At 41.7% G+C, this 27,083-nt stretch overlaps 3 protein-coding genes across 3 annotated transcripts; all 3 read right to left on the bottom strand.

Moving 5' to 3' along the window:
- Positions 1–6,257: 6,257 nt before the first annotated feature.
- On the bottom strand, positions 6,258–15,645 carry LOC145434028 (xylulose kinase-like). Its single transcript, XM_080311307.1, has 13 exons — positions 15,507–15,645; positions 15,357–15,447; positions 12,778–12,920; positions 12,376–12,524; positions 12,179–12,311; positions 11,983–12,083; positions 11,726–11,924; positions 9,913–10,043; positions 9,740–9,855; positions 9,439–9,512; positions 9,223–9,378; positions 9,075–9,162; positions 6,258–6,556 (listed from the first exon to the last, which is right to left on the bottom strand). Exons 1-13 carry the CDS (start codon positions 15,549–15,551, stop codon positions 6,417–6,419), a joined length of 1,566 nt encoding a protein of 521 aa, XP_080167433.1. The 5' UTR covers positions 15,552–15,645; the 3' UTR covers positions 6,258–6,416.
- A 419-nt stretch (positions 15,646–16,064) lies between these two features.
- On the bottom strand, positions 16,065–18,140 carry LOC145434029 (tRNA (guanine(10)-N(2))-methyltransferase TRMT11-like). The gene has a single exon (XM_080311308.1). It carries the CDS (start codon positions 17,493–17,495, stop codon positions 16,065–16,067), a length of 1,431 nt encoding a protein of 476 aa, XP_080167434.1. The 5' UTR covers positions 17,496–18,140.
- Positions 18,141–18,639: 499 nt separating this feature from the next.
- On the bottom strand, positions 18,640–26,152 carry LOC145434024 (ATP-dependent chromatin remodeler CHD3-like). The gene is made up of 2 exons (XM_080311300.1): positions 20,629–26,152; positions 18,640–18,850 (listed from the first exon to the last, which is right to left on the bottom strand). Exon 1 carries the CDS (start codon positions 26,065–26,067, stop codon positions 20,635–20,637), a length of 5,433 nt encoding a protein of 1,810 aa, XP_080167426.1. The 5' UTR covers positions 26,068–26,152; the 3' UTR covers positions 18,640–18,850; positions 20,629–20,634.
- Positions 26,153–27,083: the final 931 nt, after the last annotated feature.

Here is a 27,083-nt window from a genome sequence, read left to right on the forward strand (position 1 = left end):
TCGCCACATAGATTCCATGAAGATTCACATTACTTTTTGCCCCTGTTTGATGTCGTCAGATGGGTTTATGACAAATGTGCGCCAGTAGTCCACTACCAATACACTATCCTAAAGCGCCACGCAGTGGATTCAGCCTCGTAAGCACATTATCTTTAAGATGAAGGTTATATCAGGCTGAGATGCGTACATAATTCTTGCTGTGGATGTTGGTTCCATGGAACCATCGACATCTATCGTAAACCGGAAAATGTAGTTTGCTAGCTTGGTTTGAGCGGTTCACGCGACCACAAAACAACATGCATTCGTTCGCAAACCGTAGTATGGCCGCAAATCGAATTACTTGAAGATGGATCGGCAACAAAAGTTTATAGGGATTTAAGGGGTCAATTGTCAGAAACTGGGAGAATTTGTGGGTCGCATACAAATATCCCATCTGCATCTGTTCTCAAACAGTTAGAGAGTAGTATTGGACTTATTACCAGAAGATGACATTGTAAATTTGTATCGATATTTGATGTCGAAGTTTATGGCTGCATAAGAAACTCTTCAGAAAGTGCGTCAATTTGACTGTCACTGTGCACGCGTTCTCAGCGCCACATATCACGAATGTGCTCAATCCATCGGTCATCAAAAAAGATTGTGAACTGATGGAAGTGTTGGAGCCCGATATCCATGCAGATGAATAGGCTACTTCCATTACGTTATACTGAAAGAGATCTGCATTAAATATGTAATCCACACACGCAACTTTAGCTACATTACAGCTAAAGTTGTGTGTATGTGTAACATGAGTCGGTGTATATGCCGCAAAAACATCAAGGACAAAAATAAACTACGTCCTTCCTTCCTAAAGCGATGATGAACTCGCATTTTGATATTTATGTATTCATACTATGAACGAAAACTGATTCCGAATGAAACTGCTTTCATATTTTGAATTGATCAACAATTTACTTGTATCCTATATGTTTGCGACGAAATACTCTATATATCCCTGGTTTGCATATGCATGTGCCATCTAGTCAGTGGTTCTTAACCTTTTTCCTCAAGCGCCCCTTTCAAAAATTATCGGGCTCTAGCGCCCCCCATATTGTAAGGACTGTAATAAAGAAAAGTGGGTAAGAGGGAGAAGCCATAACAACAGCTAGTCAGCCCCCTAAAAAACGACCCATAGCGGGATAAACCAAACTTTCAGGGGATTCGCCGTGATTTCGATGGTCAACAAAGTGTATGTGTGGTCTGGTCGCCCCAGGCGCCAGAATTTCCAAATTTCCGATCCATTTTCATTGGATTCTGCTGAGTCCCCTACTGTGTTCCGAAGGCTGAAATATTTTTGGTGTGATGCTGGGATAGTCCTATTGACTTGTAGCATGGTGTGGTTCAGCTTATGGGGTCGCAGAGGGGTGAAAATGATTTTTCAAATTTCCGATATAATATCAGTACGGCCATTTTTTCCTGAAAAATGATCCATTTTCATTGGATTCTGCTGAGTCCCCTACTGTGTTCCGAAGGCTGAAATATTTTTGGTGTGATGCTGGGATAGTCCTATTGACTTGTAGCATGGTGTGGTTCAGCTTATGGGGTCGCAGAGGGGTGAAAATGATTTTTCAAATTTCCGATATAATATCAGTACGGCCATTTTTTCCTGGAAAATGATCCATTTTCATTGGATTCTGCTGAGTCCCCTACTGTGTTCCGAAGGCTGAAATATTTTTGGTGTGATTCTGGGATAGTCCTATTGACTTGTAGCATGGTGTGGTTCAGCTTATAGGGTCGCAGAGGGGTGAAAATGATTTTTCAAATTTCCGATATAATATCAGTACGGCCATTTTTTTCCTGGAAAATGATCCATTTTCATTGGATTCTGCTGAGTCCCCTACTGTGTTCCGAAGGCTGAAATATTTTTGGTGTGATTCTGGGATAGTCCTATTGACTTGTAGCATGGTGTGGTTCAGCTTATGGGGTCGCAGAGGGGTGAAAATGATTTTTCAAATTTCCGATATAATATCAGTACGGCCATTTTTTTCCTGGAAAATGATCCATTTTCATTGGATTCTGCTGAGTCCCCTACTGTGTTCCGAAGGCTGAAATATTTTTGGTGTGATTCTGGGATAGTCCTATTGACTTGTAGCATGGTGTGGTTCAGCTTATGGGGTCGCAAAGGGGTGAAAATGATTTTTCAAATTTCCGATATAATATCAGTACGGCCATTTTTTTCCTGGAAAATGATCCATTTTCATTGGATTCTGCTGAGTCCCCTACTGTGTTCCGAAGGCTGAAATATTTTTTGTTGTGATGCTGGGATAGTCTTTTCGACTTGTAGCATGGTGTAGTTCAGCTTATGAGGTCGCAGAGGGGTGAAAATGATTTTTCAAATTTCCGATATAATATCAGTACGGTAATTTTTTTTCCTGAAAAATGATCCATTTTCATAGGATTCTGCTGAGTCCCCTACTGTGTTCCGAAGGCTGAAATATTTTTTGTTGTAATGCTGGGATAGTCTTTTCGACTTGTAGCATGGTGTAGTTCAGCTTATGAGGTCGCAGAGGGGTGAAAATGATTTTTCAAATTTCGAATATAATATCAGTACGGGCACGTCTGTTTCCTGAAAAATGATCCATTTTCATCGGATTCCGCTGAGTCCCCTACTGTGTTCCCAAGGCTGAAATATTTTTTGATGTCATTTGGGATTGTTATTTGAACTTGTAGCAAGGAGTGGACTTGCCCTTGTGGTCGCAGAGGGGTGAATATGATTTTTGGATTTCATCGTTAAAATGTAGGCATTTGAATGTCTATTTGCCGGAGCAAGATCTTCTTTGTTGACCACCTCTAAATATTTGGAGCTGGCAATCGGTTTTTCTGAGAATTTTGAAATCTGGCAACACATATCATAGTTATTTCTAAATTTTATAGACTGAAAAAAATCATGCTATTCCCGTACATTCACAATGATTCACCCGGTCATCATATTTCTGCGGATGTGCTATTAGCATCACAGTGGTCTCAAATTCGCCGATATTATTTTTGTGTTGATTCCATATTTCATGCACTGTTGGTTTCTTAGCTTACTGCTGTACCATAGAGGTATTGCAGATAAAAACAGGCGGTCGAAAACATTACATTGCAACTTCGAATAATAGTAAAGTCACAACATTATTATTGGTATTTCGTCTATCAGTCCTGATACTTTAAAAATAGGGCCAGAAACTGTTAAAACTGGGGAAAATTACGATATTATGAATGCGAGTCATTTTAAATCACTCGAGCAGAGTTGAAAAAGTGCGTTTGTATATACAGCTCGGTGGTGGTTGAGAGAGAAAAAGATATGATATTTTTTTTCGCCTGCACCATCGAGATGCTTTTGACGACGGAGTTGCGATACGTGAGGTCATCTTGTCTGCGCCCCCGTTTTTTCTCCTCCATGCTATCCGTGATTGCTGAGCGCCTGGCAATCCTGGCATGATAGCTGCGAATACCAATTTTCCAGTCTTTGGTAAGACCCGGCCGGGGATCAAATCCACGACTTACCGATCGAGAAGCCGGACGCATACCGATTATACTATCTCGCTCGGTTGAACTGAAAACTTCACATAATCAGACATGCTACACCTGGATTTTTCCACCCAGATCTGTTTTTAAGCATCACCTGAAATCTGTGTTTTTTTCAACATCATGTTCATGTTTATTGTTTATACGCTCGAAAATTAATTATTAGATTATTAAGATCATAATATCGTCCAATGCACGCACTTCAGTTCCCCATAGTCCATGTATTACGCTGTTATTATAACGACAGTATTGGAAGACTGTTTCACTATTAAACTAGGAGGCTTTGGCGTGATGCGATGGAGCTTCATAGAATAGCAACTTACAGGTAGCAGAAACCAAAGGTTCATAACCCTTGAAACTCATTGGAAACAATTTGAAACGATTAAGACTTGACTACTAGTATCACTCCAGCAAATTCGTCATGAATCGATAGACACTGTGTAGGCCGATAACTTAGGGTTACCATACGTCCCCTTTTAAGAGGATTTGTCCTCTTTTTTGACTTTTTTGATCGTCCTCGCAGGACCCTAAATGTCTTCTTTTTCGAAATTTTGTCCTCTTTTTTGAGAATTTTGGTTAAATATTGGGCAAAATTTGACTGAGCAGCACTGAAGCGACGCTCCGGCGGCTATTTCTGAAGCTGAGCCGGAAAGCTGACTTTTTTTTAGTTAACCGACGACCAAGTGGGAAAAATTTACCATTTTTCAGCATTTTCCTCCGGTATTGCAAGTCTGAAAATTTGTTAAAAGTGTCCTCTTCCAATTTCCAAAATATGGTAACTCTACTATAACTGTATGGTTGGTACAATAGCACATGGGTAGACCGTGCTGATCCGACTAAGCTATCCTAGTTATCTAGTATAGGCCTACATTTAGTTCCAACAGAGATACGCATATTTTATCACCCTCAGCAAGTTAGTTAGAGGCGTTTTGGTTATTAACGCATTCGAATGCACATTTAATTTCATGATTTGGTGGTTATGTTGTCGACTATGGGTCTGTGTCGTTATCCCAAATATAAGTGATTGTCTCGGGATTAATCAATCGAAAGCAGGAAAGCTACTTTCCGCTAGTCAGGTCACGGAAAATCGAAAATCACCCACAGAAATTGGGAATGGATGGCATTGTTACGAAATTCCGCAGCGCATTGAAGCCCCGCACCAATTGTCATCTTATGAAAATTAGATTGAATATATGATCTGGGTTTATTTAGCCTCCACACCTGTTTTTTTCGAATACCCCAGTGGCATTCCTGAACATAATGACTTGGACTCGGTGGGGAATTGAAAATGACTCGAGTCAAAACTATAAAAGTGGGATTGACTTGTGACTCGGAACCTTGTGGCTTGGTTACAAACCTGGCTCTTTCCATTCCTTATTTGCCATCATCATCATTGGTTTATTAGCAATTTTATCAGTTCAATACACCACAAAATGCGATACAATGAAAGATAGGAAGGCGTCGAAGCGACTTGGAGTAGTCTATGAAATTGGACACCCATCTTGGCCTAGGCCATGTAAAGAGGAGGCATGCACACTGCGTGAAAAGTACAGAAGATAGCATAGAAAAAAGCAAGCGGGACTTTTCGGGACCCTTTGTCGTCGTAAGAACAGCGACGCGGGGAAGAGGCGCCCAGAATAACATCCGACGCAGAATTTTAGATGTCAGCTGATGGTATGAAGGAAATATGTCATGATTGTTTATATACAATGTTCTTTCCAATTCTCTACAAGTTGCTGACGATTACCAGGGTTGTAACCAAGTAACAAGTCAATCTCACTTTTATAGTTTTAACTCCAGTCATTTTCAATTCACCACCGATTCAAGTCCGAGTCCAAGTCATTGTGTTGACTGCTCAGTGCTCATTTTCCAGTTAAAGTCTTGTTAACCCACTTTTTAGTGATACGAATGGTTCGCATTTATAATATACTAATTTTCTTCACTTTTAGCAGTTTCTGGTCGCATTTTCAAGAACCAGTACCAATAGACGAAATCCCAATAGTGTGGTAACTGTACTAGTCTTAGAAATTACAATGAAATGTCGGTATTGGCCGTCTGAGTGTCGAGTCATACGACTTGGTTCGAGTAATGCGCGGTGACTAGAGTCCAAGTCGAGTCAATACACAGATGGGCTCGAATCGAGTCATTTCCGAATTTTGCACCCAATTTAGTCGACGTATATGATATGGAGTGACTGAAACCCGTGAAATCGTCGTCGGTTCAACGGTTATAGCAAGTAGATACAGACTTGGACTAGATAATTCTAGTTGTCTAATTTCACTAAATGCCAGTAATCTAATTATAATCTAATTTGGAAAAGCTGAAAATTTTCTAGTTGTCCAAGTATATGCTTGGACTGGATAATTCTAGTCGTCTAATTTCACTAAATTAGATCAAAACACCAGTAATCTCTAATCTAATTTGGAAAAGTTAAAAATTTTCTAGTTGTCCAAGTCTGAGTAGATATAGATCATTGAAACGGAATGGGTGTTCTGATGATTAGCGCCGACCGTAAAATGCTGTCCTTGTTAAAAACATTTTGGAGTCATATTTAATCGAATACGTTTAAAAAGAAAAGTTGCTTTCTCTGGTAATTATCTTGTGAATATTAGATAACGGATATGCCAACGAGGGCGATAAATTCGTAACGTTTAGTTAACCACATTGCATACAAAATCAATTGAAGCTCAGATCATAAAATCACAAAATTTGCTGCAGCTGATTTATTCTCGATGGGCAACAATGAACAAGTTATCAATTGCAGAATTGTAAAAATGATTAGATGAGATGTACTCTTAAACTTCCATGGATATGTTATTGCACTAGTCGAATGGTAAATACGATTACAAAAGTAACACACATGACTCTTAATCTTGACTGCAACCAGTAACGACTTTCTCCAAGGTCCCATACCTATCCACATCATATGTGCAGTTATTTGGAGTCGCAGCAAGTCTGCATGCAGTGATACTCCTGGTCACTTCATCAAACGTTCCCCCGATGACACCTGCGAAATAAATTGCTGTGAACTGAAGGGAGGCGTTTCGTTATTTCTGGTATATTTACCCAATAGGTGATATGGGAAATTACCATTGGAGGATGGCAGTTGGCAGATATCCGTATTTTATGAATTTCAGGATTAATCTGTCGTGCGATAGAGTAGACTACGGTGAATGAAACACTATGTATATTGTATTGTGTTGTATTTGTATACACATAGCACACATGCCGAGATAGGTGTTTGATTTCAAAGACTATTCCTATTTTTCATTGTATAGCCATATATCTTTTTGAATATAGCTTTCAATACAATATCCATTGTATAATAATATTTATTAACCCGAAGACTTTTCGGGTGCCTCTTTTCAAGAGTTAACGGCACACTAAAGGGATTTAAACAGATTTAAAAGCAAAACCAAAAAGGCAAAGTATGACGCAACAATCAAAATCACAAACTATGAAGTATACGGACATACGGTACTATAGTAGCAACGCAATTCGTAAATAAACAGTTACACGCACGGAACACATGCACTAATGAGTAGGGCTGGGCAAAATCGAGTACCTGAGTGATTCGATTCTGAATCACGTATTATGCTTCGAGTCGAGTCGAGTATTCGAGTATCACTGATTATGACGTCATAACAGAATGAAATATGTCCAAGTTCTAACATGTACCTTTTATGCCGCAACAAAGAATATAATGTCTGTTATCGAACAAATTAAAGAGACTTTGGTATTTTTTCGACCAAACAGATTTCATTGCACTTCGTAGCAGGGTTATGCGATGAATACGATTTCGGAAATGTGTTATTTTCAGTAACGTTGGTAGCTTTGTACTATGTGTCGTATGCTTCGATGAAGCCAATCAGGGTTTTAAGCCTCCCACATTTGAAAATTGCATCAAAACTATAGTTGTCGTTGACAAATTCACTTCCAGTTGTATGGAGCGTATAATTCCACTACTCGAAAAAATCGTCTTTCACTACTCGACTCGAATCATTAAATTTAATACTCGATTCAGATTCGAGTACTCGAATCATTGTGCCCAGCCCTACTAATGAGAAATTTGTAGGTTATAGAGGAAATCTTTTTGTCTACATAAAATAGGTTTGTTCAACTGAATAATAGTAGACTCCAGCACTTTTAGATGAAACAAAGACCTACCACGCGCAATGACAGTGAACATATTGTCATCATAGTGCTGTGCACAGGCGAGGTTTTCACTCAAATGCTGACCGATTGACGAAGCATATGCTTCGTAATCGTCATAGCAGTCTGTTTTGGCAGCCGATTTGCACTGACGTGCAAGCTCGAGTGCGAGTATTTGCGCATGTTTTTGACCGAATCAATTTTGGGATATGCTGCTTAATACGCTCAAACAATCTTTGAGATGTACGTCCTACATACCTACTATCACAGTGGCACTTGTATTGGTAAACAACATTACTTGCATTAAAGGCAGGGAAGTACGTCTTTTCGAGAGTTGGGCAACAAGCGTTTCGTTGTGTACACCACATGCGTGTTTACGCTGTAATAACAACGGTGAACAGCCGATTTATTGAGTTTTTCAAAACGGTTAGACACGTTACCTAGCCAAGGTAAGTGTAAAAATGCCGGGCATTTTTCTGGACCGTATTTGGGAGCTATATCCGATTTTTTCAAAACCCTAGAGATGGAGCATTTTAATATGTGGTCTGGATAGCCATTTTTGGACAGAATCAAGTGGATATCATCCAATTCGCGTGACAGTTTTTCCGGTGAACAGATGCGCAGGGCCCGATTGACAAGAGATGAAATAAGGTTTAATTTACGCCGCTTCGGGCAAAATGAATCCCAACGGATATAATGACCAGTGAAGGTAGGTTCTCTGTACACCGACGTTAAAAACGTTTGTCCTGATCTCTCTACTAAGGCGTCTAAAAAGGGAAGGGTAGCATCAGTTTCCTTTTCCCTTTAGTGTGCCGTCAACTCTTGAAAAGAGGCACCCCAGAAGTCTTCGAGTTAATAAATATTATTATACAATGGATATTGTATTGGAAGCTATATTCAAGTTCTGTACCACGAACCAGCTATCTATCTTTTTGAAAGGATAAAACTGAACGGAACGAACACATGCATAGCCAGAATATAGATTGGGAGTGAGGGTGCTACACTCAGTACAATGTTACTTTATGTAACAAAGACGTGACGTCACAAATATTTCGAGAGTAGTGAAGATGAATGGCGTGTTAATGCACTAACAAATTGGAAGTTGTAGCATTTGTCTCATACGAAAGGAGACGGACAACAGTTCATTTCTCTCTGCACCATCTAGGATTCTAGGTTCTTGGATAGAGATCTGAAGGGAATGTCACTATGAACGTGTATCATTGGTATTCAACAACCAAATCATTGCGCTGACTTTCTACTCAGACTCACGGGCTACTTGTTGAGAGTCTCTTTCCAACATTTGTACCATTTGTATTGAAATTTCAGGTTTGTAGTCACGGATTAAATACCAGAATTTAGGATCAGCTACTCACCATGCTTCGCTCTACAGGCACACCCAAGACATGCGGAATTGGAGGTGTCCAAAACGTACACAGGTGCGCTCAGAACATCAGAAAGAACCTAGCAAACCACAGTGAATTACACATTGGTCAAGAATATAAAACACGAGCTCGGCAAAACCTGCAAGATGTCTTCGTTGTTTGAAGCCCCACCAGTTGCTAAAACTCTGGATCCCGGTTTGAGACTGTAGCCAAGTCGCTCAGCATGGCATCGTTTGGCTAGGAATTGACCCTCGATCACAGCACGAACTTCTATCTCAGCACGAAATTCAGGTACCTGACAGAATGGAATGGTCATTAAATTAAATGTATAACAATACCCTTACCGCAGAACTACCTGTTGGTTATTTTCATCAAACCTGAAGGTTCCCACAGCATTGGGAGTTATTTCCTGTACATCATAGTAGATGCCTGGAATATGCAAATTTAAAATTTGACTGTTTAGTACGACAGGGACTAAACGAAAATGCTAATGACAGAGGAACACATGAAAAAAAAGACATGTCATTGTCACCCTCTGAACCGAGCTACCACATTCATACTTTACTTGTACTTGAGTATCTCCTGTTCATGGAAAACTTCGATTCCTTTTGCATGCAAGTACTTTTTCGCAGGTAAATGCGTAGTTTAACACTTACCTAAATTTCCACAATTTTTTGGTTTTGTACTTTTCAAAGCAGAAGAGAACTCTTCCCATGACCCATTGGCTGATGAATCTCTTATCCTCTCACGAGTTAATGAGCCATTTTTGTAACTGTTAAAGATCAGTTATTTATATAGTGTTCATTAAATGTGCATTTACTGGAAATACCACAACATTGCCATGTAAGCGTCGTTGTCCACAGGATTTACAAATACATGACCTTCAGTTTTTGGTGTTGGATTGTCCAACCACATCATAAAGGTATCAGATGTTCCAAGGCTTACGATAACATCGCCATGCTGAAATACAAAGTTAGAGAGTTGTTTAGTACATATCATAACCTGTGATGTGTTAGCTGAAAATACAGTAGGGGGAGATGTGGTACCGATGGATCAAAAATTGCAAAATGATCTCTGACCCTAAAATCTTTAGCCGAGAATAACAGATCTTTTGCTGTCTTAACACTTCGATACAAGCTCTCCCTATCGCGGACATTTACATGAATATCCGCCTTTTCAAAAAATATTTATAAACATTTAAAATTTGTTGCTTGAACGTGTCATCGGTCCCCACCCGGTGGGTCCAAAGGCACACGACCATGGGACCTATGAGACATACGCTCAAAAACTCAAATTTGTTGACTTGTTTTGTTGTTTACTATAATGACAAGCTCCAGCAAGCCAATGAAGATTGTTTCGTCACCACCTAGAAGAATAAAATAGATTATATCAACTCAAATGTTGGCATAAAATCATGTTTGATTTACGCCTAAACTTACAAAATTAATGCCACATACATATTACCCGCAAATCGACATTTTGACTTTCAAATGCCTCGTAATAGCGATAAAACACCACAGGTAACTATGATTTACAGCCTATATATATGTAGGCAAGTTTCTGTTGTTAAGTGATTAGTTGGTCCATCTATTTTGCTTGATTTGGCTATGGTACCATAGGTCCCTCACCCCATAAATATTGTAATTCACTTGAAAATAGTCCACTATTGGGTATTGACTCAAAAAATATGTGCCATTTTATACCCTGATACAAGCCCTATACTTCACATCAAAAATTATGGCGGGTTTGTTAGTCTGAAAGATGATATAGAAAAATGCAAATGTCGATCCAAATTTACTTTACACCCCCTAAAACGTAAATCATTCGTCACAGACCCCATAACTCAGGCAGGTCGAATTTTTTTGCATGTGATGAAAGATTCTGTCAGCATGTAATTGTAGACAAATTCACGGAGTGTATTCATGAAATTATCATGAAGAATTTTTCAAGTATTTTCGGTCCCAGTGATTCATCGGTACCACATCTCCCCTATATCTTAGCCAACATGAGGAGAAAAATAATACCAGGGTTGTAATGATCCAAGTCATGATTTTTTGGTGACTCGACTTGACTTAATCATTACAATCATGGTATCATTTTTCTTTTGGCGTATCTTAGAAAATAAGTAGAGACTTGACTAGAGTCATATTCTAAAATACCACATGGAAAATGACTCGACTCGAGTCAATTTGCTTATTGACTCGACTAGTACTAGAGTCATTGCGCTTGACTCGAGACTCGGTCAACCAAGACAGGCATTTCCTTGTAACTTACAATAGTAAGCTACCACATTATTGGTATTTCGTCTACCAGTACTGGTGTTTGTAAAATTGCGCCAGAAACTGTGTAAAGGTAAGAAAATTAGTATATGATGAAAGTGAGATATTCCAAATCACCCAAACAGAGTTGTAAAATATTGAGTAAACAGGATTGAACTCAAACACGAAGTGGACACAATGACTCTTGGACTCTGACTTGACGAGGTGGTGAATTGAAAATGACTCGAGTCAGAACTGACTTGCGACCTTGCAACTTGATTACAACCCTGAATGATAACCTACACTTCCCAAGTTTATTGTTAACAAACCAACAGATCTGAGCACAAATTCGTTTTAATGTAACAGAAAACAAGTTATCCTTACCCTTAGACGAAACCCAGCTAACGAGGCCGGATTGTCTCCTGTGAACGCAACTACTTTACACTTGGGATTGAAATTGTAACGTTCAGAGAAATAAGAGGACACAGACCCCAAAACAGTAGCTGACGGTACTGGACAACCGAGCTTCCCCCTCAACCCTGGAGCAACAAACTCCAAGCATTTATCATCCCAGTCTTTTTTTCTGTTACATAAATATGAAATAAGTACCTTGCTTCCAGAAATTGTAATTGCGAAATTACCTTATATCCAACAAATTCATTCCAGACCCATCGCTATTATCAATAGCAGCATAGTCACCTAATAAAAGACTCGCGGCAAAGCTGCTTACAAGAGATATTCTCTGAAAAATTTTGAATACTCTCTGAGTACAAACACCAATTCTTTTCAGCAGATGATCAGGTCATGTATTTTATGTTGGAGACGTTTCATGAATACCTCAGTATTGGAGTACGCATCTGCATTATTCCTGTATATTTTTGCTATTTGACTTCCAGTAAATCTTTCATAGGCACGAGATCCCGTCAAGCTGGCCATTGCCGCGGGACCACCAACTACAGATTCCATTTCCCTATATACGGTAACAATTAGTTCAATTTCCCCACCATCATTATACACACAATCAACGTACCAACCTGCAAATATCAGTTGTACTTGAATCCATCCAAATCGGAGAATCATGGATGGAAAATGAATCACAAAGTTGATCTGACAATGATTTTTCGGAACTGAGGTTCTGTAGTGATGACCTGGAACCCTTCTTCCAATATACACTTCCATGTTGCTGTATTTTCAACCAACAAGTCCAACAACAATTAATGCAGACAAAGCTTATAGAGCAACCATGATAATTTTTTTTAGAAAACCTGAAACTATATAGCTGGTGGCAGTAAACAGGAACGTACCACTCACATCGAAATTTATGTAGGCTAATGGTAAAATGAAAAATATAAATAATAGGTTACCGAGAATGCGTTTAAACACATACAAATCATTTGTAGGAGTGGGAGGCAATGTAGCCTGTTGTCAAACAGTACCTGGCCTGCACCTGAAATGGCGACCACAGATTTGAAATCGAAGTTCTCTTTTTTCATGTTTTCCAAAACCATATCCAGAGCTTTCACCCACATCAGTGTTGGTGCAGTAACGGTCAACTTGTCTTCATGCACATGAACCCCTCCTAAGTAGCAAGGTGCCATTCAATAATTTATCTCAAATTTCACCAGAAACATGGCATAGGTGACAAATGGCTTGAAAATGCTTAGAAATGGATATGGCTTCACGGGGAGACTGAGTGCAGTTAGCAGTTGGGGGAAGGGTGGAGTGTTGAGGTGACATTAAGAGTTGAGACTCGGGGGAAAATGTGATGCCAACTGAAATATTCCAATTGTGAAACAGATAAAATTGGTCTGTAAAATTTTCCCATCAAATTGTCTGAAATGGTCCCTGAAAATGTGAAGTTGACGACTTCAAATTTGTAGTCGATCACAAATAAAGGAGTACACCTCAGCTACCAAACTGTCATCATTCATTTGGGAGTGTTAAAAGCAGGGCTGTGGAGTCGGAGTCTGGGTAATTTTTGCTTGATGGGAGTCGGAGTCGTGAAAACTATAATAGCTGGAGTCGGAGGGGAAATACTGACTGGAGTCGGAGTTTGTGAGAATGACCCTGACTTCGACTCCAACTTCGCTGTCATGAAAACATTTGCTTTCAAAGAATTTTCAATAGAATTTGTTATGTGCCTCCAATCACTGTTATTAATAACCATACAGATCAGGTGCGGCCAGCCCGTGGCACGCAGGTCAAATTTGGCACACGAGAAGGTTAGGTGTGGCCTGCGAGGTAATTCTCGAAATTATTTATGACATTAGGTACAATTGCAAGGCCAACCAAAATTTGATTAGCATGACCGCGAAATTTGATGATGACTAAAACAACAGTTCTGACGCATTGACGTATCCAGGGGCCAGCCACATTTGTCCGAGATCTTCTTATATGACCATAAAGTAGAATGTTTCATAGCAGATTTATTTGACTTGAATTTTTCTCGGTACTTCGCATGATTCATTGTCACTAGATTTCTTGCATTCAGTATTTGAGCCCTTTTCTGAAAATTATAAAGACATATTATTCACAGAATTGAGTCTAACCATATTCGCAATTAGGAGATAACGTGTCGTCAAACATGCAGCTTCGCTTGTGCACTCGCAGCGAGACCGTCGACAAAACATTGGCACAAAATGATAGAGGCAAGTTCAGTTGTTCACTGATACCGTCGATTTTGCTATGTCTAAACGTCGAACATTCCTGTCCTTGCCAAATGAGCCCAGTGGTATACAGATGCGACCCCCAATGTATGTTAGCAACATATTTATTGATATAATTCAGTCATTATCTTGCAAAAAAAATTTCGCGCTGACCAGGGCCTCATTGCGCACTGCACAGTTGCATGACATATTGTTGTCAATTTTAGAGCGTATTAATATAAGTCTTGTTTGCAATGTTACCTAATTCGGTTCGCTCCTATCGGGCGACTAAAAAAAGGTTATCAACATTTCAGTTGCCCGGGCAATGGTTCGTAAATCTCATGTGTCCCTTTGGCCGAAAAAGTTGCCCACCCCTGATATAGATAAAATTAGACATTACTTGGAAATTACAACTCAGTTGCACAGGGAAGAAAATCGCAATATGCGTTTTCGTGATGCAGTCAAAATTGATGCAATTTTTGGAATTATACCATGATACTGTGACAGAGCAAATGCATCTGCTGGTTTTGTAAAATTGTAAAAATGATGTAAATATGACCGAACGATGCTTCCCACTTGACAAAATTAAAAATATTTGTAGTGTAGCTTAGCTGTTTGGGTCGAACAAATGATTAAGAAAGACTGCAAGTCCCAATCCTTGAATACTTGATTAAGTACATGTAGACTAGACATAGGCTATGGTCTTTGACTACTTGACTAAATTCCATTTATGACCAATGTCTATTAGTAGTAAGAGTGTGTGTGCTTGTAATCAGGATAGTGTGCAATGACAAAATTAGTAAGTTCAATCTCTTTATTAGTTGCTGACTCATACACAAGAGCTACACTTGGATTTTTTTATCTACATTTATTTTATACAGGATTGGATATCTGCCATATTTGAATGATTCATACATTTCAGGATATTAGAGAGTCCATGTTATAAAAACTTGAAAAAGATAGGATATTTAGCAAATCTTTCTTTCAGGTTAATTACACAGTGGATAATTCGAGCTTTGCCACGATGAAACAATTTAGCATGCCACCATTAATCATATGTTTGCATATGTTTAATGGTTGTATGAAAGTCATTCAACCGACAATGTGGCATATAATTTTCGAAGTAAATTGGTAATAATGCTGGAGTCGGAGTCGGGAGTCAGAGTCGGAGTAGGTACGTTTAAAGACCAAGGAATCGGAGTCGGTACGTTTAAAGACTCAGGAGTCGGAGTCGGTATATTGAAAATGTGTGGAGTCGGAGCCAGAGTCGGTGGTAAAATTTACCGACTCCACAGACCTGGTTAAAAGAACTGAATTACAAACAGATGTCATACAGTAATAAATAACATGGCATAATGACACTACATCACCTTCTGTTTTAAACTCGGGTAGATCTGTGTCAAACTGTACTGAAACCTCATGAATAATTTGAAAATTTTCATCAATGGCAAGAGCTTTCACCTGAAAAATATTCAAGTTGCATTATCATGCATACAGAGAAACATGCGAATTATGCTTACCTGCTGTGTGCTAAAATCAAATCCCAGATAACTTTTTGAATTCATGACGATATATGCTCTAGCACGTTTGGTAATAAACGAATTTGAGAACGAGGGATTATTCTACAAACATCAAGTATAGCTCAAGATTTCATCACAGACCTGACCGTTGGTATACATATGAGAAGAACAGGACATAGGCCCTACCCTAGGGTAACAGTAGCAACAAAACATTTGCTCATGGCATTGGCGGCAATGAGTTGAATGCAGCCAAGTGTATATCTAGAAAGACTGCAACAAAGATCTTGGTAAAAACTAGGTACAAAATATTAACAGACCAAAAAGCCGGTCATATATTGATCAAAGTACACCAATTTTATCTTGTTAATTACTCAATTCCCGGCTTTATCCGCGATCTCCAATAAAACAAGATATATATGCCACACACTCCAAAATAATATATTTTAGCCAGCATTGAATGTTGAAAATTCAACTCAGAGATGTGCACAGTGTGTCCAAAAATAATCATTTTGTGATACCATAAGTCGAACGCAATTCTTCAATAGTGACAATAAAAATCTATTCTTTCGAGACCTTGAAATATTTATCTCTGAATGCATTGTGTCCGCTAAACATTTTCATGTTTACAGCCCCACTGCCTTGACATGAGACATTTAGTTTCTCCATCACAATAAGACGCCTTGACGTCTCTTTTTTAAGTGGTTGCTCACAGTTATAAACAAGTTTCAGATTAGGGTGAGAAGGTATATTTTCTTCGGCATATTCTGGTCTGTAAATAGGTATCCAGTACACTAAACGTCCGCCAGGAACAAGTGTTGACGAGGCAAAAGTCAACAAATCAGAGTAAACATGGTTCAGATGGTAGGCAGTACGTTCCGGGTGGTGTACTTCAAATTCAGAGAAATCAGTAAGTGGTTCTTTCGCTGTTCCAACTTTACGGCAGCCTTCCCTGATACCATAAGGCGGATCGGTGATTATGGCATCAAACACTCCGTTTGTTTTTCGTTCCCGATAACTCCATGCGTTTCTAGCTGCATCATGAAGTAGTACATCAACAAATTTATCGCCAAGACTGTATTGCCGCAAACTGTTGTGAATTGTCTCGTCTTTCTCTCGATATCCAGCACCAACGCGCGAGGATTTACCCCTTGAATGGAGAATATTATAATTGATATCCCCTCCGGTTACGAATCCACCAAAATGAGCAGCAGCTATCAAAAGACTTCCGGTTCCCACAAATGGATCACAAATGTAATCACCGTTTTTCACTTTTGCTAGATTTGACATGATTAATGACAGTCCAGACTCCATCGATGTATTCCCGATAAACTTCCTTTGCTTCACAGAGTAGTTGGAGATAAGACTTCTCTGACCATCAGTAATCAGACGGCCGAAGTAGACGTACTTAGGGTGCAAAATCTTCTTACCGGAAAAGCTACCATAATCTTCGATGACGTGGAACTCATTTGATGGATTGTTGAGATTCACTGCTCCTGCAAACGGCAGCTGCCCTTGAAGGCTTTCGATCTTCATTATCTGCTCTTTGAGCGATATTTTTCTCCCAGAGGCCTTGACACGAATGCAGAAAGAGTTTTCATATGAGAAGTATTTCTGCTTTACTTCACTGGAGTACTTCATAATAGAGGTTTTAAGGCTGTCATAATCAGGTCCATGACCCCAAATTTCGTAAGCTTGTTTGCCAAAAACAGATCTTGACATCAAGTTCCTGATATCGTCTTCATTTACGTCTTGAAATACTATGTAAGGACATCTCGTTCCATCTTCTTCAGTGTGGGATCGTAGACTGCCTCCCATTTCTAACTGCGCCGCAATATCACCATCACCATTCCGTGCGTTGTAAGAAAGAAATCTTTTGTCCCAAATATTACCTAATTGCTTGCCAAACAGCTGCGCGATTGATTCTAGTTCCGGGATTCTAAATTCAAGCTTTTCGTGTGCCAAATGTATCAAGTATCTCTGAGCCTGCATTGCGGTTTCCTTTGATATCAACTCTGCGTATTTAGAGTAACGTAGAATTATCGGCGAAGCATTGGTTGTTATGAATACAACTGTAAATACTGTAACTACTTCCGAGTTCCGGTGCGATCTACTGCTGTAATCGAAGTGTCTCCCGAAATGTGTTGTATTCGATTCACCCACGTGACGCACTTGCTGCTACGTGCTACGTTTGCCGCAGACTAGGAACTGCTGCATTTACATTTGCACTCTCCGCGGTGAATGGCGTTCATAGCAAGTCGGCAGCGGCGTTTGGAAATGTCAGGGTACATAGATTCTATTTTCTTTGGGGAATTGTGCCCAATAATTTCGATACAAGAGATTTTTACTGTCTAAGTGGGCTGAGTCTAGGTGGGCTGAGGCTGCAACTATAGAGACTACAGAGATTTCTACTACTATATGAGATCTCGTAGTGCTAGAGCGGTGGTTCTCAAACTTTTTTAGACACGCCCCCCTTTCTGATAGTGAGAAATTTCGCGCCCCCCTTATTGTCATATCACAAAAGGCAACCAGAATGCTAGCAATCCCAACGGATAGTTTGATGTCATGAAAGGTTATGACTGTCGGTGAGAGAATTCTCAATTATTAAATTAGGACTATACAGTATACACACAGGGCAATAACTATGAATTGGGGGTAAATCGCGATCCAAAATATTTTCAGTTGACCGCAGCTTCGCCCCCCCCCCCCCCCCAGGTGCTTTCACGCCCCAAGTTTGAGAACCACTGTGCTAGAGCAATTGGCTCGAACAGTATTTCACCAGCATAGGGTTGAACCCCGTCCTGGTCAGACCAACGATGGTATCCACGGCTTCCGCTTTACTGCATATCGTGTCACCATAGTAACTTGATACTCAAGGTTACCGCGATATCACCCCTCGGACCTCTTACTTCAATGCTCTTGAATTTCTACTCTGCATAAATTGGCACCTCTCAGTGCCACTGCACTGGATATGTTCCTACCGTCAACACAACATTCGTTTCGACCTAACCGATTCTCAGAATATCAACAATCACAGCAACTGAAATTAAACGTATGTTACCAGACATACCAGTTACACAATGTCGCTACATATCACTCAGACCATGATGCCACAGCATGTACCTACAATAGCACATCACATCTAGCAGCCCATTTATTTATGCAGGTTCACACTAAAAAAAGAAACATAATACAACCCATCGGGCTGATGCACAATCATTGTGAACAATCGATCTCTCTTGTCTTGTCCTCATGCATTTAAATCTTGTCGCGTAATGGAGCTTGTGTCATATGCAGCATGCACAATTCATTTCGATCGGGGATGTATTACACCCACTTTCTGCAATCTAAAGATAGAGAAACATGTAACTTGGTCAAGTTGAAATCTAGCAAACATTGGTTCTCGAGAGATCTAGTATAATTAAACTCGGCATCATATTTCTAAGGGAGGAAAGCAAATACATAGACTGTGCCTAAAAGGGTCGAGGTTAGTGAGTAGCATATCAAGTCATGCTACAGGTTTGTCTGCAATGAAAGTACAATGTTATATTCAAATGTGGTTGCTACTCAAGTAGAAATAACAACGTAAACTCCTACTCTATTACTAGAAGTAGCATGAAGCCTACTAGCAGCATACTAGAAGCGACATGACATGTCAAAACTACTTCAAGTGGAAGCAAGACACAAACGTTCCCCAAGTAGTTTCAAAAAGTACATTTGGTGGAGGAGTCACATACTTTTATCAGTTCATCGGACCTCTGAAACTGCAATGTGAATCTTAGCAACTGACACTACATAACTAGAATCTTCGAAAACAGATTCATTTACCATGGTCCATGATACTGGGGCCATTTCACAGGGCAGGCATGACAATTTCACTTACAAAATAGTCGCAAATTCATCCTGAAACTACTTTATACTTTTCATAATACAATTTAGAAAAAAACATATTTGGCCAGTAATATGCAGAAGTGCAACCAGTCTAAAATCCAATCCAGTCGAGACTCTAGTAGTGCAAGTACGCAAAACCTACTCTATCATTACGAAAAACCAGAAGCACATCGTTACTGACCACATCTGGTTACATTCATAACACTGGTCAACAAAATGAAAAGAAAAATTTTAGGCAAAACATCTGAGAGCCGTTTCTGGGGTTTTTGAGGTTGCTGATTACGAATATCACATTAGTTTTGTCACATTGGCTCTTTGTCAGAAGATATTTATACCCCTAATAGCCCAAAATTACTGTATTTACCCTCAAATATTTCACTTGGTAGGAAGAAAATCGTAGTTTTTTCTAATTTCATACTGCGCATAAATAGATAATTGACTATGAAGAACCCTCAAGTCATTCTATCAATATTTACATGACATGAGGTGAAATATTTGTTTGTCAAAAAAACAGTTTGTCATGCCTAAAAATTGGACTTTTGCACAACGGAAATATGTATTCTCCTGTATCAATTGATCATTCTCTCAAGATTAAGAGGAATATAAAAATATAAAATTTGTCCTTGAAACGCTCAACTACAATACTCATATGCGTCTCATATCTTTTGACTGGTAAATGGATAATTTTCCAATGAGTCAACATAGTGGGTATACCTAGTAACCCTATCAAACGAGCAGATTATATTTGGTATCTGGTACATTTGAATACCAATGAATGATTCCAATTTCACATTGGGAAGAAGTTCACTGCATGTAATTTCTCCTAAGATGTAGTAAGTAAAAATTTTTACATGATCACAAAGCACCCGACTACAAACAGGTGGTCCCAAAATTAGCATCTGCATTTCGGAAACTTGAGCATAAAAGTTCAGTTCCTGGTCAGTCGTCTTGATATATTTCCTGATCATCTCGTTGATTAAGCAAGGGGAGAGGTTCTACCAAGACATCAGAACAACAAAAGAAAGATATAAGGGCAGAGCCGGTTTTTTATCTAGTCATTACCGCAAAAATGGGAGATTTTGGTCAAAATAACCCCATGGGTTATCTCAACAAGAGCCAATTTGAAAAAACCAAGGTCAGAGTCGGAATCAGTGGCCTTTAGAACCCCCAAAACCACTCTTACTTTGTCTGCCTAAAAAAGTGCTGACCAGTGTAATCAAAGCCAAATACATACATGTGCTCAATCCTCAATGGTGATCACTCTCCCGTCGGCACCGGTGCCCGGCGCCTTGTCCCTCTGCTGCAGCATCTGACCGTAGTTCATCTTAGACAGCGTCTCCTTCGCCACTGGATGCGAGCTTGGCAGCGCCTGCCCTGACGTAAACGGCCCGTCCGGCATCATCTCATAAGTCGGATAATGTCCTGACTGCATGCCGAGGCTCTTCTGTTCCTCCGCCGGAATATCCTGCTGCTGCTGGGCCAGACGATTGAGCAAGCCGCGTTCGGACATGTGCAAACGCGCTGCGACGGGTGGAATTCTAGAAAAAGTGGCCGGGAGCCTTGTAACGTCAGATTTCATGTCGGCGAGCAGCTCTTCCAACTGATTCAATACTTTTCTCAAAACCGCATTCGCTGGCTTGTTGCCTGCCAGTGACTCCTTTGACAAATGCTGATGGCTCTCTGCCAAACACTCGACTTCCGCGAACCGCGTGTTCAAAGCCATCGCCGGATGCTTCGGGTCCTGGGTCAAGCTCAGGTAAGCGGCCCTCCGCAGCTGTTCCTCGATCACCAATGCCTGCTCGAGCAGCTTAAACCTCCTGGCCAAGAACTTGTTCTGCATCTCCAGGAAGCTGCCTTTCTCGTTCATGGCGCGGAATGGCTCGTTCACGATCGCGAATTTAGGGTCGTGCTGAATGTCTACCCAGCGCGAGTATCCGTGCGTGGCTACCCCCACGATCAGCCAATAATCGTGGCGACGGTGCCAGATTTCGTTGACTCGCTTGGAGTGTATCGCGGCTAGCTCTTCGGTCTGCCACAAGGTGTGCAGCTCGGTGAAGCCGCCATCTGCAATGTTGAACATGAAGTTTTGCTCATCCGTTTTTGATGACGCGGGCGTTTCTGCTTCCGCATTCGTCTTCACATCTTTCTTTTTATCCTCTGCCGATTCTTTCTTCATTTCAACATACGTTTCCATCTTTTCAGGCTTAGTTTCGACACTTTGCGCGTCTTTAGGAGCATCAGGACTGTCAGTCTTCGACTCGTTTTCAGGAGATTCAGGTTTGGACATCGGAGCAGGTGAGTTAGCGGCGGACGAAGTCGCAGACTTCACAGACGAAGGCACAGACGACAGCGTGATCTCATTGGCCTCGGCATCGTGCTTCATCTGCCAAACCGGGTTAAGCCGCGGAAAGCTCCAGTCACCGTTAATCCTACGAAACTCCTTCACTTTCTTATTCAACAGATGCATGATCCCGATTCGAGTCAGCAGCAGGTGTCGGGAAAAGCCGTCGCGTGGGACTCCATCAGAAAACGTGTCTGCGTTGTCCGAACCCGGCTCGCACAAGTGACGCATAAACAACGACACGTACGCGTTCAGCTCTTTCTCACTCTTGTTTCGTAGCTCCCGCACAAGCCATCGCGACTGGAAGTCTTCGACTTGCGGCATGCCGTACCGCATCACGAAACTGAGGAAGGTTTTTCTCTGCCGCCCGGTGAATCCCAGCACTTCGATAGCACCGCCGACACGAGCTAGCATGGGTGGAAGAGGTCGATTTGCTTCTCTACGCGCTTTGCGCCTTGCTGCCTCATCAAATTCATCATAATCCTCTCCAGCATCGCTATGAGCGCTGTAGTCGCTTTCGTTGTTATCCTCCCAATCACGCTCCTGCTCGGTCACATTGTGAGCGTGGTAGTAATTCACCTGCTTCCGCACTCTCTTCCCTTTCCCCAAAGTCGACGCCAGCTCCTCCTGCTGCTGTTCGTAGTGATGCCGCAACAGACGCTCCCAGTACGTGGGGTCTGGGTCCTGCATTTCCTCTTTGATGATCTCGCGTTCCTGCTCCGGTTCTTCATGAGTTTCGCTGAATTTGTAAGTGGCAACTTTGAACGAGCTGAGATACTCGTTGAGACCTGCGTTCAATTCTTTCTCTTTCTCCTGAATGCCGGCCTGAGTGCGGTCAAGCAACTTATCGATCGCTACATCGTCGTAATGGATAAAATCATTGCCCTCGGCTTCATCATCGTCGTTTTTAAACAGATCTTCAGTGCCGAATTTCAAAATATCGTCCATCTCTTGTTTAGAGATGGCACCAGCCTTACCGCCCATGCCAGGTCTCACGACCAAATGCGTCAGCATCATCTTATGCTTCGCAACTTGCGCAACACGTTCCTCAACTGAATTCTTAGTAACGAACCGATACACCATCACCTTGTTGGCTTGCCCGATTCTGTGAGCCCTGCTGAAGGCTTGTATGTCGTTGTGTGGATTCCAGTCGCTGTCGTAGATGAAAACGGTGTCTGCAGTCGCAAGATTGATTCCCAGACCGCCAGCCTTGGTTGAGAGCAGGAATGCAAATTGCGGCGCGTTGGGAGCGTTGAAACGGTCGATAGCTTCCTGCCGCACTGACCCCGTGATGGATCCATCAATTCTCTCATAACGATACCCCTCGTACTCCATAAAGTCTTCGAGAAGATCAAGAACCCTTGTCATTTGGCTGAAAATCAACACACGGTTCCCGCTGTCTTTCAACTTCCTCAACATTTTTCTCAGTACGATCAGCTTGCCGCTGGCCTTCACCAGCTCGTGGCCCTCGTAGGCGCCGTTTGGCATTCGCGCCGCCTCTTCCGCCGCTTTATTAAACAGGTACGGGTGATTGCAGCATTTCTTCAGGTCCATCATGATGTTAAGCAGAGTTGAATTATTCCCGCCTCCTTTTGTATTGAGCCCTTCGAAGTTTCTCGCTAGAATGTAGCGGTAAAACTTTCTCTGCAAGGGCGACAGATTCACTCTTACTATGAACTCGCTTTTAGCGGCTAGATTAGTCAGCACGTCGGCTTTCAAGCGACGCAGCATGTGTGGTCCCAGCATCTCGTGCAGTTTGGAAATCTGGTCCTCTTGCGAGATGTCCGCGAACTCGTCCAAAAAGCCTTCCATGTTGTTGAATTTTCCGGGAGATAGGAAGTTGAGCAAATGAAACAACTCCTCCAGGTTATTTTGTAGCGGAGTACCGGTCAACAGCAGCCGGTGATGGAAAGTGTACTCGGACAGCAGTCGGAAGAACTTCGATTGGTTGTTTTTCAGCCTGTGCGCCTCGTCGATGCAGACCATCGCCCATTCCACAGAGGACAGCGTAGTCGCATCGATGGTGCACATTTCGTATGAAGTTAGCAGCACGTGGAACTTTACAAAGCAGCCGGTCTTCATCCTATATGCCTTGCTTCCCGATTTGATAGCATTTTCAGTGAAAGAAAACTCATGCTCTCGTATAACACCTCTCGAATCTTTACCACCGTAGTAAGAAACCACATAAAGCTCGGGCGCCCACAGATCGAATTCGCGCTCCCAATTCACCATCGTGGACAGCGGCACAGAGATCAAAAACGGCCCCTTGGAATGACCCTCGTACACCAACGACTTCAAGAACACGATAGTTTGAATCGTCTTCCCCAACCCCATCTCATCGGCAAGAATCGTATTGGTGCCCTGCGACCATGAGAACCTCAGCCAGTTGAGTCCCTCTAATTGGTAATCGTGCAAGGACACTCCTATGTCAGTAATGTATGTCGGCTGGTCCTCGTATTTTTGAGACGCGTCCGGTTTTCCTTTGTCGTCTCTCCTACGATCTTTGCTGCGCTTTTTCTTCTTATCTTTCGACGAACCTTCAATGCTGTCTCTGTGTTCGTGGTATTTCTTGATCATATCCTGCAGCCCGATCACTTCGTCGTTCGAGTCAGACACCCACGACGCTTTATCGTATGGTAAATCCTTCCATTTGACAAGATACTGTATCCCGCCTGAGCGCCCTTGCCTTTTATGATTTATTATCCTGTGAATGGTGAGCCAATCCGGGTTGATGCCATATTTGTAATATTTGTTAGCAAGCTCCTTATTGGTCCACTCGTCATCCCATTCCAGCATAGTCTCTTCTTCGAGATCCATTTTTCTGGAGTAAGTCCTCCATTGGTGGATGAAATAAATCTCCATCTGCAGCTCGGTAATCCATTCCACTTCCCAGAAGCTGAGATGGTGGTACTTGACTAGAAACTCCCTCTGCCTGTAGCCCCATAGCTTTTTCTTGCCGGTTTCATTACCAGGACGATCATCAGGAACTTCAGTGTATGGGGCCTCACGCCATCGCCACGCGAGTATCTTTTCAAGCCTGCCTTTCGGCTGCGGGCAGCTGCATCTCGGACATGACCATTCCCCATCCGGCACCACAACCATCGGTGGATTGAGGCAGTTTAAATGATAAGAATTAGGACAGGCGTCGCAAATTAGCAAGTCACCACCATCCTTGCATACGGTGCAAAATTCCATGTGGTCGTCATCTTCTTGAGCTTCCTCGTCCTGTTCTTCCTCCTCTGCCGAGTAGTCCTCATCACTATCTTTCGGAACGATGCCTTGCTCTTGGCATATAGGGCACGGCCATTTTCCGTCAGGTGCCGTCGTCAACGGGGGGTCTAGACACACTAAATGGAAAGCGCGTGGGCAAGTATCGCAAAGTATGATCTCGCCGCCTTGCTTGCAAACGTCGCAATAATCTTGATGGTCGGTTTCGTATCCGTCCTCGCCCGGTTCTAAAGGTTTGGGTTTCGATTTTTTCCTGCCTGGCTTTGATTTCTTCTTGGACTGACTGCGAGATTTGCTGGAGTCATAGGCGTACACCGCCAGGGTCTCGGCGAATTCCATATCTGAATCATTATCCGAGGGAGAATTTTCTTCATCGCTAGAAGCTCCTTTTTTGCTCTTTTTCATCGGCAACCTAATACGAAGGGGCGCGACTTTTTTCTCTTTGCGCGGAGCACGGCTTTGACGTTTTTTCTCAGGCATGGCAACGTCGACAGACGCGGTTGGCCCACGAGCTCCAGAAGTCTGGGGGGAGTCTGCCGCTTCACCCACCATCACAGGGGTAGAGACTCCAGAAGACGCCGCATTGCTACTCGTTTCTTGACACTCGATAAACTTCTCGTTACACTGGAACTCTTTCCAGAGCACGGTAATCAACGGATTCAATCTCCCAGCAGGGAGAGTGGGGTAAGTCTGTAGTAGTTTAGTACGAGCAAATTGATTAAAGAGTCGGTATGTTACGTATGTTTTATATTCGTCGTCTGTGAACTCGTAATCAAACGATTCGTAACCCATTTCTTCCAGGATTTGGGCTGACGTTTTGGTTTCCTCAGCTTTACCCTTTTTCTTATCTTTCTTTCTTTTCTTTTTAGGCCGTTCGCCATCGATAGAGAAGGAAACTTCCGGGTCGCTTTCAGCACCAGAGACGTCCTCGTCTTCACTTCCTTCAGCCTTTCTCTTCTTCTTGGACCTTTTTGAGACCTTCTCTTTCTTCCGGGACTTCTTTCTGGACCTTTCCGGTTCCGGCGTAGCGGACGGACTCGCGTACTCAGAGTTATTGTGCCCGGCGTCTAGTTCAGCATATTCCTCTTCTTCCATTGCAGACATGATTGGATTGATGGATTATCAAAAGTTACATAAGTAGGTCATTGGATAATTCTAAGGAGAAAGATTGATTTAGATTGACAAAGTTGTGTGTAGTAACCGGGGTGCTTTGTGAAAATTAAAAATACTTTGACGGAAATAGAAAAGCTATCATAGGCGCCGACCCAGATAAATAAGGTGTCCTAGGTATACTGCACTCCGCGCATAGGCTACCTTGTAATTATAGTGGGTATGCGGAATACCCACAATTTAGTGCGACGTAATATCAGCACAACCTTGCGGGCTAATTGATGAGCAAATTGATTAGCTATCAGATCAGTGGTTCTCAAAGTGTGATACTTTTTATCTAATGCAGAATAAGCAGTCTTCACATGCATTTTTGGCCGTATTAATTCAATATCTCTCATCATATATTTATTAGAACTAGTCTTATTCAGAAGCTACTGCCGCACTGATTTCGAAAATTTGAATTAAAATTGTGACATTGCGATGGAACCACGCTGAAATAGCCCATCGATTTAATTGGCCATTATCAAGTTCATTTTGTTACGGCGGTCCGATTGTTCGGAACAATCGGCTTTGACGGAGTGGTTTCATTGCACTGACCAGATTTTTATCTCCATTTTCGGAATCAGTGCGACACTAGCTTTCGATTAAGACCAGTCTTATTAAATTTGAACGCTCGAGTCACTAGCACGAGCACTACCAATTATCCTGCTTTTAGCCGGCTCAGCAGTAGACCTCTCAGCGTACCGTATTCAAATGTGATAACTTCAGACGTGTATCTATCCGTAGGTTAGTAAGCTATAGTCTCACTGGGCGTTCTAACATTTTCAACCCCTGCTGCCTCATGTTTCTCAAAATTGGGGGGAAATATCGCTCACATTGGCAACCACTGCTATAAACAAACGATGTCAGAATTATTGCAGTACAACAATTACACGTTTGTATTTCCCAACTATTTCGACAGCATGCCATCATATTTATGCGGTGTGGCCATTGAAATCAGTGGCTTAATG

Source organism: Botryllus schlosseri, chromosome 2 (genome assembly GCF_051294905.1).
Source record: "Botryllus schlosseri isolate E-star chromosome 2, Bs_hap1, whole genome shotgun sequence".
NCBI classification, from domain to species: domain Eukaryota; kingdom Metazoa; phylum Chordata; class Ascidiacea; order Stolidobranchia; family Styelidae; genus Botryllus; species Botryllus schlosseri.